This window comes from Triticum dicoccoides, chromosome 4B, assembly GCF_002162155.2.
Source record: "Triticum dicoccoides isolate Atlit2015 ecotype Zavitan chromosome 4B, WEW_v2.0, whole genome shotgun sequence".
Classification (NCBI taxonomy): Eukaryota; Viridiplantae; Streptophyta; class Magnoliopsida; order Poales; family Poaceae; genus Triticum; species Triticum dicoccoides.
In genome coordinates, this window is record NC_041387.1 from 592394990 (window position 1) to 592408479 (window position 13490).

At 46.2% G+C, this 13490-nt stretch overlaps 1 protein-coding gene across 1 annotated transcript; it reads left to right on the forward strand.

The window, feature by feature from the left end:
* Positions 1-11405: 11405 nt before the first annotated feature.
* Positions 11406-13005, forward strand: LOC119291637. Its single transcript, XM_037570428.1, has one exon. It carries the CDS (start codon positions 11437-11439, stop codon positions 12793-12795), a length of 1359 nt encoding a protein of 452 aa, XP_037426325.1. The 5' UTR covers positions 11406-11436; the 3' UTR covers positions 12796-13005.
* The last annotated feature ends 485 nt before the right edge of the window (positions 13006-13490 follow it).

Sequence of the window (13490 nt, forward strand, 5' to 3'; positions counted from 1 at the left end):
GCCAAAAGCCTAATCTTGGGGGAGTACGTATTTCTCACCGACTTTACATTCATGTTCACACACTTATTCTAGTTGTTGGTGCTCATACTTTTTCATTGTACTATCCATGCTAGTTTAATTTCTTTTTCTAGCTTTCTTCTTGTATGTTTGATAAACCTTAAGAAAAACAAAAAAAACTAGTTAGTTTAATTTCCATGCTTGTAATAGTAATTAAAAAGAAAACCCAGAAATATTTCTCGTTCTTCTTTTGCGTGTTGGGAGCTTTCCCGTGTAAATAGTTTTATTTCTTTTCTTTCTTTTGGGGGTCGAGAGGAGAATACCATAATGAAAATGTTTAGTGGCTCTCATATGCATGATTGGTTATTTAACTTAGAGCCCATATTACTTTATCTTCTCTCTTGAATTGAATGCTTGCAGATTCCAGCTTAGTACAATGCACGCGCACTATTATTATTATATACACCGTTCGGTCGTGCAAGTGAAAGGCAATAATGATGATATATGATGGACTAATCAAGATGAGAGAAGCTGGTATGAACTCGACCTCTCTTGTTTTTGTAAATATGATGAGTTCATCATTCCTGATTCAGCCTATTATGAATAAACATGTTTGCAATGACAATTAGAGATTATAGTTGCTTATGCCATGCTTAATTAGCTAGGAGCTTATAATAGTTTACCTTGTGTGCCAACATGCTATTAAAATGGTTGTGATGTGGTATGATAGGGTGGTATCCTCCTTTGAATGATTCGAGTGACTTGACTTGGCACATGTTCATGCATGTAGTTGAAACAAATCAACATAGCCTTCACGATATTTATGTTCATGGTGGATTATATCCTACTCATGCTTGCGCTCAGTGTTGATTAATTTTAATGCGTGTTCATGACTGTTGTCGCTCTCTCAGTTGGTCGCTTCCCAGTCTTTTGCTATCCTTCACCTGTACTAAGCGGGAATACTGCTTGTGCATCCAAACTCCATAAACCCCAAAGTTATTCCATATGAGTCCACCATACCTTCCTATATGCGGTATTTACCTGTCATTCCAAGTAAATTTGTATGGGCCAAACTCCAAACCTTCAAATGAAATTCTATTTTGTATGCTCGAGCAGCTCATTTTTCAACTGGGGTTGTATGTATCTTCCATGCTAGGTGGGTTATTCTCAAGAGGAGTGGACTCCGCTCCTCATTCACGAGAAAATGGCTGGTATCCGGGATGCCCAGTCCCATGATTAAAAAGATCAAAGCAAATCGAAATAATTAAACAAAACTCCCCCAGGGCTGTTTCTAGTTGGAGGCACTCATTGTTTCGAGCAAGCCATGGATTGATGCTTGTTGGTGGTGGGGGAGTATAAACTTTACCATTCTGTTTGGGAACCGCCTATAATGTATGTAGCATGGAAGATATCGAGATCTCATAGTTGTTATGTCGACAGTGAAAGTATACCGCTCAAAATGTTATTCATCTCTATTTTAAAATCGAGCTCTAGCACCTCTACAAATCCCCGCTTCCCTCTGCGAAGGGCCTATCTATTTACTTTTATGTTGAGTCATCACCTTATTAAAAAGCACCCGCTGGAGAGCACACTGTCATTTGCATTCATTACTATTAGTTTATATTGGGTATGACTTGATTGGATCTCTTTTACCATGAATTACAATGTTTAGTCAGTCCTTGATCTTTAAAGGTGCTCTGCATTTATGTTTTGCGGTCTCAGAACGGGCTAGCGAGATACCATCTTGTTATATCATATTATGATTGTTTTGAGAAAGTGTTGTCATCCGAGTTTTATTATTATTGCTCTCTAGTTGATTATGCCATTGATATGAGTAAATATGAGACCTAAGTGTTATTGTGAATATGGTTAGTTCATAATCTTTGCTGAAAACTTGAATGTTGGCTTTACATATTTACAACAAGAAGAGCAAAGAGAGTTTGTAAAAGTTTTTCTTTATCACTTTCAGGTTATCAACTGAATTGCTTGAGGACAAGCAAAGGTTTAAGCTTGGGGGAGTTGATACGTCTCCAGCGTATCTACTTTTCCAAACACTTTTGCCCTTGTTTTGGACTCTAACTTGCATGATATGGATGAAACTAACCCGGACAGACGATGTTTTCAGCAGAACTGACATGGTGTTGTTTATTGTGCAGAAAACAAAAGTTCTCGGAATAACCTGAAAATCCACGAAGATAACTTTTCAAAAATATAAAAAATACTGGCGAAAGAATCAAGGCCAGGGGGTCCACACCCTGTCCACAAGGGTGGGGGCGCGCCCCCTCCCCCTGGGCGCGCCCCCCTGTCTCGTGGCCCCCCTGGAGCTCCGCCGACCTCAACTCCAACTCTATATATTCCGTTTCGCGGAGAAAAAAATTAGAGAGAAAGTTTCATCGCGTTTTACGATACGGATTCGCCGCCAAGCCCTAATCTCTCTTGGGAGGGCTGATCTGGAGTCCGTTCGGGGCTCCGGAGAGGGGGATTCGTCGCTGTCGTCATCATCAACCATCCTCCATCACCAATTTCATGATGCTCACCACTGTGGGTGAGTAATTCCATCATAGGCTTGCTGGACGGTGATGGGTTGGATGAGATTTACCATGTAATCAAGTTAGTTTTGTTAGGGTTTGATCCCTAGTATCCACTATGTTCTGAGATTGATGTTGCTATGACTTTGTTATGCTTAATGCTTGTCACTAGGGCCCGAGTGCCATGATTTCAGATCTGAACCTATTATGTTTTCATGAATATATGTGAGTTCTTGATCCTATTTTGCAAGTCTATAGTCACCTATTATGTGTTATGATCTGACAACCCCGAAGTGACAATAATCGGGATACTTCTTGGTGATGACCGTAGTTTGAGGAGTTCATATATTCACTAAGTGCTAATGCTTTGGTCCGGTTCTCTATTAAAAGGAGGCCTTAATATCCCTTAGTTTCCATTAGGACCCCGCTGCCACGGGAGGTAGGACAAAAGATGTCATGCAAGTTCTTTTCCATAAGCATGTATGACTATATCCGGAATACATGCCTACATTACATTGATGAACTGGAGCTAGTTCTGTGTCACCCTATGTTATAACTATTATATGAGGAATCGCATCCGACATAATTATCTATCACTGATCCAATGCCTACGAGCTTTTCACATATTGTGCTTTGCTTATTTACTTTTTCGTCACTACTTTTACAATTACTACAAAACTGCTATCGTTACTTTTATCACTGTTACCATTACTATCATGCTACTTTGCTACTAAATACTTTGCTGTAGATACTAAGTTATCCAGGTGTGGTTGAATTGACAACTTAACTGCTAATACTTGAAAATATTCTTTGGCTCCCCTTGTGTCGAACCAATAAATTTGGGTTGAATACTCTACCCTCAAAAACTGTTGCAGTCCCCTATACTTGTGGGTTAATAGCACCCAACACTATTTATCTCCAGCCCTCTCCATCCTACAGCTCACATGCACCAAACTTTCCACTCTTACTCATCCTCACACCAGCCAGCGCTCCTCACAGTCATCCTTCTCCTAGACTCTGATTGTTCAACTGCTGGCCTTCCCTGCTATGTGTTCTATCATATGCTCCACTGCCCACCATGTTCAAGTCTAGTTCATTATATCTCCTTCAACAAGTATCCATTCATCAAATTCATAGCAGGTAGCTCTCCATCCGCTCATCCTATGGGCTGAATGGATTAGTTCATAGCTCCCTTCAACACACCTTCTTACGAGCCTTGGAAATGAATAACAAAAACTCGCCTGAGCAGATATTTTGAGCATAGGAAAGGTCTTGCTATAGTAGTGCACATAATGGGCGGCTAACCTTCCACCGTAGCTTGAGCTTGATGCCATAGTCACCTTCTCAGTGGGCACGTTGAAGAAGGTTGTACAGTGTAGGAGTATTACTGTTACCTTCCCGTGAAATTTGTTATTACTGCAACGCGTTTATGTTATATACATTAATTCTTAGGGGGATATCCTATCATCCACGAAGCATTAAAATGAACGAAGAGCTATGATGAACTGATATTGCAGTACCCTCAATAGTACACGAGCAAAATGAACTTAGGCAAAACAAATGAAAACAAAAACGGCAGGCCCACACTTGTTAACTGCCATTCAAGGCATACAGTTTTGAGATAGACATATTTAAACGGTGTTGACCAGCGTTTTAAATGGTCTGCATCACATTAACATGGCAGAACGGTAAGGACCGTATTTTGCATGTGTAATAGCTTGTATCCAACTCCATTTAAGATGGCTAGCCACCAAACCATGTACATGTATTTGCTGAATTAATGTAATTAATCTGTCATGTTGTTTGGGTATTCATTCAATCACTATATTAGTTGCTAATCTCATAACATGGATGGATTGCCCAGATTCCATCCTTGCGTGCCACCATGTCCCAAAAATCCGCGTCGTCCTTAATATCCCTTAGTTTCCTTATGGACCCCGCTGTCATGGGAGGGTAGGACAAAAGATGTCATGCAAGGTTTTATTGCAAGCACGAATGACTATATATGGAATACATTCCTACATTATATTGATGAATTGGAGCTAGTTCTATGTCACCCTAAGTTATGCCTGATATATGATGAATGTTATCCAACATAATCACCGACCCAATGCCTACAAGCTTTTCACATACAGATCTTTGCTAAGTTACTGCTGCCGCTGTTGCTACTTTCACAATTGCTACAATGCCATTGCTGCTACCGCTACCGCTATTGTTACTATTATTGCTACTGCTATCAAACTATCATATTATTGTGCTACTGATCACTCTGCTGCAGATATTTAGCTCTAGGTGTGCTTGAATCGACAACTCAACTGCTAATACTTGTAACTATTATTTGGCCCCCTTATGTCGAATTAATAAATTTGGGTTGAATACTCTACCTTCGAAAACTGTTGCGATCCCCTATACTTGTGGGTTATCACATGTCCCCGGGCCTGCCAAGCATGGTCTATGCTTCATCAACTTCGTCTTCGTCCGTCTACGCATGCCCGGTGCTGACAACACCGACGTGTGCCTTCATCTATGACGTGTCCCCGAGCTTGGCAAACCCGGCGCGATGCCTCATCAACAACATCTTTTCCCCGGCGCACCACTACTTCATCGCCACTACGCCCATGACTAACTCGGCACCTCCTTGCGTCCACAGCTCCATGTTGACTTCCTCGACATCGGCTACCCTGACTCGACATCGACAACAATATTCTTCGCACGGCTACCTCGACCACGTCTTCACCACCCTACGCTCTTGGCTACCTCGACAACGGCACAAAGGGCTACCGCCTTGCTTGAGCAACCTCGTTGGTTTTCACTCCAGCCACGCCTTCCATCATGCATCGACCGTTATGATTGTGGGGGTTGTCCGTCGGCTTGCCTTCGGATTCTTCTCCAGTCTCACCGTCTGTGTCGTTACCGTTGTGACTGCGGGGGATATTGAGTATATTGATTCATTAGGAAACATAAGATAGATTAGGATTTGTCCTGCCTTGTCTTGTACTTCAAGTTGGTCATTGTACTCCTATATATGCCCACGAGGCTCAAGCAATAAACAACGATTCCACCAATCCCTCGCTCTCCCTTCTAACAGTGTTTAACTAGAAGTGTATGTGTGCTTTTTGCCACGCCGCTAGCCACAAAAAGTCTCATTGGTCGTTGCTCGTTTTTCTTGTTTACCTAATAATGCCTTTATTGTTTTTATTAAGTGAAGCGGTCAGCTAACTAAGTTTGGCTCAGATGGTTAGATTCTTTCAAGTGGATCAAATTCGTTAGGTTTTAAGTTCTAGACTTGGCACCGATGCTCGCATTTTTTCTGGATTTGTTTCAGGTTTTCTGGTGATGTCGTTCAGTGGGAGGAGGCGTTCTCGTCTACTACGGAGGTGTTTGTGGTGATTTCATCAATTTCAAGATGTTATATCTGCTCAGTCCCTCGGAGGTATTCATATGGGTAGGGTGTGCGTGCATTCATAAATTTGGAAAAGACCACAAATTATCGTGGATTGTTGACTGTTGACTTATCATTGACCTTTCCAAAACAGAACGCGAATTCAAAAATTTTGTTTTTTTTAAATCTCGTAAATTAGATAAAATTTAGGAAATTGTAAAAATGTTCACTTGTTTTGCGGATCTGAAAAAAGAGTTCAGGATTTTGAGGAAAAATGTTCGCGGAAAGTTTACGTATTTGAGGGAAAAGGTTCACAAATTTGAAAAAAGTTCATCAATTTTTAAAAAAATCATTATTTTGAAAAATGTTCATCAACTTTAAAAAAAGTTTATTGAATTTGAAAAACAGTTCATCATTTTTTTCAAGAAAAGTTCATAAATCCGTAAAAAATTCATCTAATTTTCGTAGAAAAGTTCACAAAATTTTAAAAAAGTTCGCCGATTTTGAAAACAGTTCATGAATTTGGAAAAAGTTCATGGATGTTGGAATAAGTTCAACATTCTTGAAGAAAAAAAGGGTTCATCTATTCTTTAAAAAACATAAATTACAAGGCACAAAAAGTTCTCACAACCTAGAGAAAGAATAGAAGAAGCGGAAGAAACATATAGGCACAAAGTCGTTCCTAGTCCAATTGGTAGTTCGGTGCTAATTTTTTCGCTCGCTTCAGATTGAACGGGAAAAAGAAGAAAGACGGGCCGACCCAGCACCGCGCGGGGGTGTGCGCTCATTTGTCAGAATTGAAGAAACGGGCAACGTTTAGGGTAAACCTTAACAGAATGCACTCTAAACAGCCCAGCGGACGCCAAATAGGAGTTCGGCACGCCTGCTGTAGCGGGCGCTGAGTACGAAATGGGTACTACTTGGCACATAAGTGCGGAATAAGTAATGCTTGCTCGTCTTGCTTGTACATGATCCTCATCGTCCAACATGTGAACCACCCTCGGTTGTCTGTTTCACGTTTTACTCTTACGAAGGATACATCAAAATCCTATTGGGCGCCCTTAGCGTCAAATACAGGTTGTTCCACTGGTGCACACCTACTCTATTCTGGGCTAGGCCCATTTACTTTTCCCCCCTCTTGTTTGCTCTCTACGCTTGCAGCCCGTGGGTGACGTTGGCGAGCCGCTGGTGCAGCCCGCTCTTTTGGGAATGTTTTTCTTCTATTTTTTCATTCAATTTTCCTACCGGGTTTTTTCTTATTCTTTTTTTTATTTTTTGCTTTTCTTTCTCTTTTTTCTTTTTTTGTCAACATTTCAAAACACGTGATTTTTGTTTTTCAAATGTGTTAACTTGTTTCTATTCCATGATTCATTTTTCAAATTTATGAACTTTCCGCAAATATTTGAATATTTTCTCAATTTTTTATGAACTTTTTTCCAAACCCGTGAACTGTTTCAAATTCTTGATTTTTTTGAAAACGTCCACATTTTTTAATTGGTGAATTCTTTCAAATTTGTGACTTTTTTCCCAAAATCGTAAACATTTTTGAATTCTTCAATTTTTTCAAACTCATGAACATTTTCTCAAATCTATGAACTTTTTTCAAATTGATAAAATAATATCTAAATTCCTGTTTTTTGTACTTTTAGAGATTTGCATTTTTTTCAACAAAGCCAGCACTTGTCGGTCATCCGGTCAAAGGTTAATGGTTGGTCAAGTGTCAATAGTTAACCAGTCTCCTAAAAAAATAGTTGCCTAGTCAACCATCAGCCTATCGATCAAAGAAGGGACCAAAGATGACAGACCGAAGCGATCTATCAGATCGTACTAGTTGGGCCGGCCCAAGAGCGCGGCTTGTAGCTACTACAACCGGTGGAACAAGATTAAGGGATGGATGGAGAAGCTCCTCTCGACTGGTGGCAAGGAAGTATTGATCAAATTAGTGGCCCAAGCCGTACCGGTGTACTCTACGTCATGTTTCAAACTCCCTCGTGGCCTTTGCGAGCATATTAATTCTCTCATCCGGAAATTCTAGTGGGGCAGTAAGGAGGGCAAAAGAAAGCCAAGTTGGGTTTCATGGAGTGTCCTGACAAGACCAAAATTCTGTGGGGGGCTAGGCTTCAGGGACATTGAACTTTTAAATCTAGCTCTCCTGGCTAGACAAGCTTGGCGAGTTCTTTTGCAGCCAGAGTCGCTGAGTGCACGTGTGCTCAAAGCCAAGTATCATCCCACTTGCGACTTCCTGAATGCAGAGTTGGGATCGAATCCATCGCGGATTTGGAGATCGGTTTTAGAATGACGCGATGTCCTTGTACAGGGCCTCACCCGTCGTATTGGAGACGGTCAATCAACACAAATTTGGCAGCATAACTTGCTCCCTAGGCCATCAAACATGCGTCCCATTGTATCCCGAGTACCTAATCCACCAGAGTATGTTGGGGAGCTGATCTTACCTGGGGCGGAATGGGATCATGCAACCATTGCGGATGTTTTTCTCCCCACTGATGCGGCAGCGATTTTGAATATACCTTTATGTACGCGACATATTGAAGATTTTTGGTCCTGGGTTCATGAGAAGAACGGAGTTTTCTCAGTTCGTTCAGCTTATCGTATGCTCATTGAGACGAAGATGAGGCAGGAAGCCTGGCTTGAGGGCCGGTCTGATTCGTCGAATACGGAGAAGGAGCAAAAAGCTTGGACGAAGCTTTGGAAAATAGATGCTCCTTCTAAGGTTAAAATCTTATGGAGGCTCGCACAACAGTCTATCCCTACCCCCGATCTATTGCACGACCGTAACATGTCAACAACAACGAGTTGCGGGCTGTGTGGAGCCGAGGATTTGTGGCAGCATTCACTACTCCATTGTACCGTGGCACGTTGTGTTTGGGCACTCCAAGATCCCGAACTGGTGGAAGCTTTGAACAATACCAAGGAACCTGACGCGAAGAGGTGGATATTTTCTCTAATAGATATGTTATCTCCGGATGAATTCACGCAGGTACTAGTGACACTATGGTCAATCTGGTATGCGAAAAGGCAGGCCTTGCATGAACCTGTTTTCCAAAGCCCCCAAGCGACGCATAACTTTATCATGAAGTACGTGAGGGAGCTAAAGGATTGTAAGCCAAAGAAGACCATGGTGGCTCCTGAGCCACGACGCCAAGGGAAACCAAGGTGGATCCCTCCACCTCTTGGGATGGCGAAAATTAGAGTGGATGGTGCAGTCGCACGTGATCTCAATGAAGGTACATTTAGTGCAGTTTGCAGGGATTCAACCGGAACATATATTGGATTTTCAGTCATCCGGACTAGGGGAATTTCTGACTCAGCCACTCTGGAGGCATTAGCGTGTCGTGAAGCTCTGGCGCTAGCCTCGGATCTTGCACTATAACATGTGTTGGTGGCCTCGGACTGCCAAGGTGTGATTCATGATGTCAAGAACAATACTGGAGGAGTTTATGCAAGTATCATAAAAGAGATTTTGGAAACATCTAGGAATTTTCAGCATTGTTCCTTCATCTCCGAAAGGCGAGAGTCTAATTTTGAGGCACATAACCTCGCTAAACATGCTTTTGGTCTGGAGTTCGGGCGCCATGTGTAGCTCTTAAACCCGCCGGACTTACATTGTATCCCCATGAACTTGTTTACTCAATAAAGTAAAGTATGTTTAGACTAAAAAAAAGGTACTACAACCGGTGCTGAAGGCCTTAAATAGGAATGCCTATATTGGGATGGGTAGAGTGGTTTTTAGGTCGCTACTAGGCGTCGGTGTGCCGGCGCAAAATTTGGGCCGGCCAGGCCCCGTCATTCGATCTGCCACGTATAGAGCCTGCAGAAACCGTTCGATCAAGCTCGTATTAGACGGGTCGCATGGACTCGGTCATCCTCTTCCACATGCCTGCGAATCCCTCGCACCTCCTCCCCCGCCTGACCCACTCCCCGCCTCTTGCGTGCCCCCCGCACCTCTTCCCCAACCGTCGGTTCGTCCCTCGCTGTCAATCAAAGGTCAAAACAACCATCCCTCGCATCTTGTCATCGCCAACCGAAAATCATCGTCTCGTCCCTGATAGCAATTGTACCACCGACGGCAATGGTTCCGGCAAAAAAGTGCTATGGTCCCAGCAAAGCTCACCGCCGATTGCAGCCTTTGCGGGTCGCATGGTGGCCTCCCACGTAGCACCGACGACCATGGTTCCAGCAAAAGATTGCTACAGTTCCAGCAAAGCTCACCGTTGGTTGCAACATTTTTGTGGAGAGCGACCACAACGACCTATGGTTCCAGCAAAAAATCGGTACGGTTCCAGCATACCTCACCGTCGGTTACAACTTTGCCGGGGCGCGGTTGTAGCACGGGCCACCGCCGGTTGCGCTGTCGAAGCACGGGTCACCATGGCCCATTGCAGCTTTATACTTGACCGATTCCAGTACCTCTGACAAAGGGTAGTAGCTTTTCGCCAAGCCGCTTGCAACTTCCCCCAGCCTGCCGGCTCCAACACCATCGGGAGGGGTCGCCACGGTCATCGCCCATAGTAGCAAAAAATTATGTTGGTACCAGCATTTGCGAGAGCGGTTGCAACATCTGGTGGGTGTGGTCATCGTGGCCAGTGTCCGTAGTAGCCAAAAATGATGCCGGTTGTAGCACTTTGGATCGCCGGTCATAGCATATTTGGACGTCGGTTGTAGCACCGCTAGTCACTGGGTGACCAACACCTCGCCTCGCCGTTGCAGCACCTCGCCAGCCCGAGCTTTGGTAGGGAGAGAGACGAGAGAAGGTGCACGCTCGCTAGGGGAGACCAGTAGCGGGGCGGGCACCAATAATGTGGGGTGAGGACGGTTGGTGGGTGAGGGGGAGGAGAAAGTGGGGAAGAAGGGATAGGGACGTGTGCGGGGGAAGGAGGCTGACGTGGACCGCCAGAGTGATTGGGATTGAGCGACGCTCGTGAGACCAGTGGAAAGCTTTCGGCCCGACTGTCGTACCCAAATGTTTTCCTTCTTTTTTTAACCCTGCCTTTTATATTGAAAGTTTTATAGAGATTGGATAGAAATAGGGAGTCTAATAGAGTTGCTCTGAGTGAGTGTGATTATTTTTCATCCTGCTTATGTAATGTACACATGTCATGAGGGTAAATACTGCTTCCAAAGCTGACAAAGCAACAAAAATCGATGTCACGCATCGTATACTGTCTGCTTCTGCATGTACATGTACGTAGTCGGTTCATCGATGCACGCCAGACATAGCTCGTGAACAACACGTACGCACGTAGTAGTACGTGCTAGGCTCCAGACACGGCACTGGAAAGCTAACTTGGACACATTCCATCAACGTTCACGGGACGACAACAGCTGGCATCATAGCCTAGCTAGGTACTACTCTACGTGACCTTGCTCTATGCATTATATGCATGCATGAGGCCACTGAATTATTCATTTTCGTAAACAACCAACATTTCACCCACGGTGATTAATGATCAAATACAGTAAAGAAATTGGCTTATAAATAGACACTCCACACGCACGCACACACAACACATGAGCAGGAGTGAGAGTGAGACACACATCACACACACTACACCGGCCGGGATCATCGAAATGGCGACCGGCATCAGCAACGGCACAGGCCCATCGACGAACGACGCGCTCCAGTCGATCCTCGCCGCCGCGCGCCCGTTCCTCCGGGGCGACCTCGCGGCCGTCGACCCCGAGCTCCCCTCGCTCGTCTCCGTCCTCGTGTCCGCCGGCGCCGGCGAGTGCTACCACAAGCACGGCACCTTCCTCGCCCACCTGCTCGACGTCTATCGGATCCTCCGCCTCTGGGGCGCGCCCGACGCCGTGGCCCGCTGCGGCCTCTTCCACTCCTCCTACTCCAACTCCTACGTCAACCTCGCCATCTTCGAGCCCGACGTCAGCCGCGCCCGCGTCCGCGGCATCGTCGGCGCCGCCGCCGAGCGGCTCGTGCACCTCTTCTGCGTCGTCCCGCGCCACGCGCTCATGCACGACGACCTCCACCTCCGCTACACCGACGCCGAGCTCCGGGACCACCTCGCCGCCGCCGAGGCGTCCCTCCAGGCCGCGCGCTCCGGCGGGGGCAGGCCGGAGGACAAGGCGGAGCCGTGGCGCGCGAAGCTGCGGTCCGTGGTGCCGGAGGAGGGCGTGGTGGTGCCGCACATCCGGACGGGGGAGCCGGTGGCGCTGTCGCGGCGCGTGCTGGCGGTGTTCGTGCTGATGACCGTCGCCGACTTCAGCGACCAGTACACGGACTACCAGGACAAGCTGTTCCGCAACGACGACGGCCGCCTCGAGTTCGCCGGCGACAACTGGGCCGCGCTCTGGCCGGGGACCGGAAAGCCGGGGCTGTGGATGAGCGCCATGTCCAGGCTCGCCGCGCTGTACCGCCTCATCGCCACCGACGAGCAGCTCCGCCACATGGAGGATGGGTCCACGAAGACGACGGCGGACGAACAGGACGCGGGCCTGGAGCTTCGCCTCCCGCCCGTGTTCGACCGGTGCAGCAAGGTGCTGGACCCCAGCGAGCAGATCGCGGCGAGGGACCTGTACTGGGAGGCGATCTGCAGCGACGGCAAGGAGGGCGTGGAGTCGCTGCTGCGGCGGTGCATCGCGAAGAACCCGTACGTGGGGGAGCCGTGGCTGGTGCTGGCTCAGGTGCTGCTAAACGGCGGAGGGAGGTGGGAGGAGGCGGAGGCCGCGGCGGAGGAGGGGCTTAGGCTGGTGGTGGAGTGGGGCAGCAGCTGGGACAAGAGGATGTCATGGGAGGGGTGGGTGTCATGGGGGAGGGTGATGAGGGATAAAGCCAAGGAGAAACAATGGCCGCGCTCCGCCTGGGGCATCATCAACCTCGGACTCGTCAAGCAGATCCACGACCACAACTAGCTGCCGTCTCGCTCGATCAGTTGTGGTGCTTACTTAGCGCGAGTTTGTCTTCATTAAATAGCTGTGTGATGGTGTGGTACCTGAGTATGTGACCTATATATGTTTGTCATTGTGTGGTCATTAGCGTGATGTTATGGTATCTGAGTGTATGTGACCTATGTTGTCTCGTATGGTTGAATAGCTACTAATAATGCAATGAATGTTGAGCCACCATGAGTGTCAAAAAAGAGTTGCGCTTGATTTTTTTTATTAATCCTTAATCACAACCAAGTCACTGCCCTGCCATGAGTCTCCAATCCGACCGGGCTGAAACCTGAAACATGTCACCATGTGGGCGAGTCATTGCCCTGCCAGCCCCAAGCTCACGCTCTATATAGAACCGACTAGGGTCTTGTACAATGCTAGGTGCTTAAAAAATAAACCGAATTTTTCTAAAACACCAGTGCTTATTCTACATGAGAGACGCTTAATTAGGTGTCTGTCCTGTATAAATAAGCACCGATGCTTACTCCAAGCACCTCTCCTAAGCACCTTGGATTGTACAAGGCCTTAAGGACCCTCACGACCACCCCACACTCATTGGGACCGGTCAGTCTAGATGTGTTTTATCACCCAACGTAGCCACAGGATTTACGAGCATTCGGATCGCTGCCACGCACGCGTCCGACGACCTAACCCAACCAAGAACCCTTCCC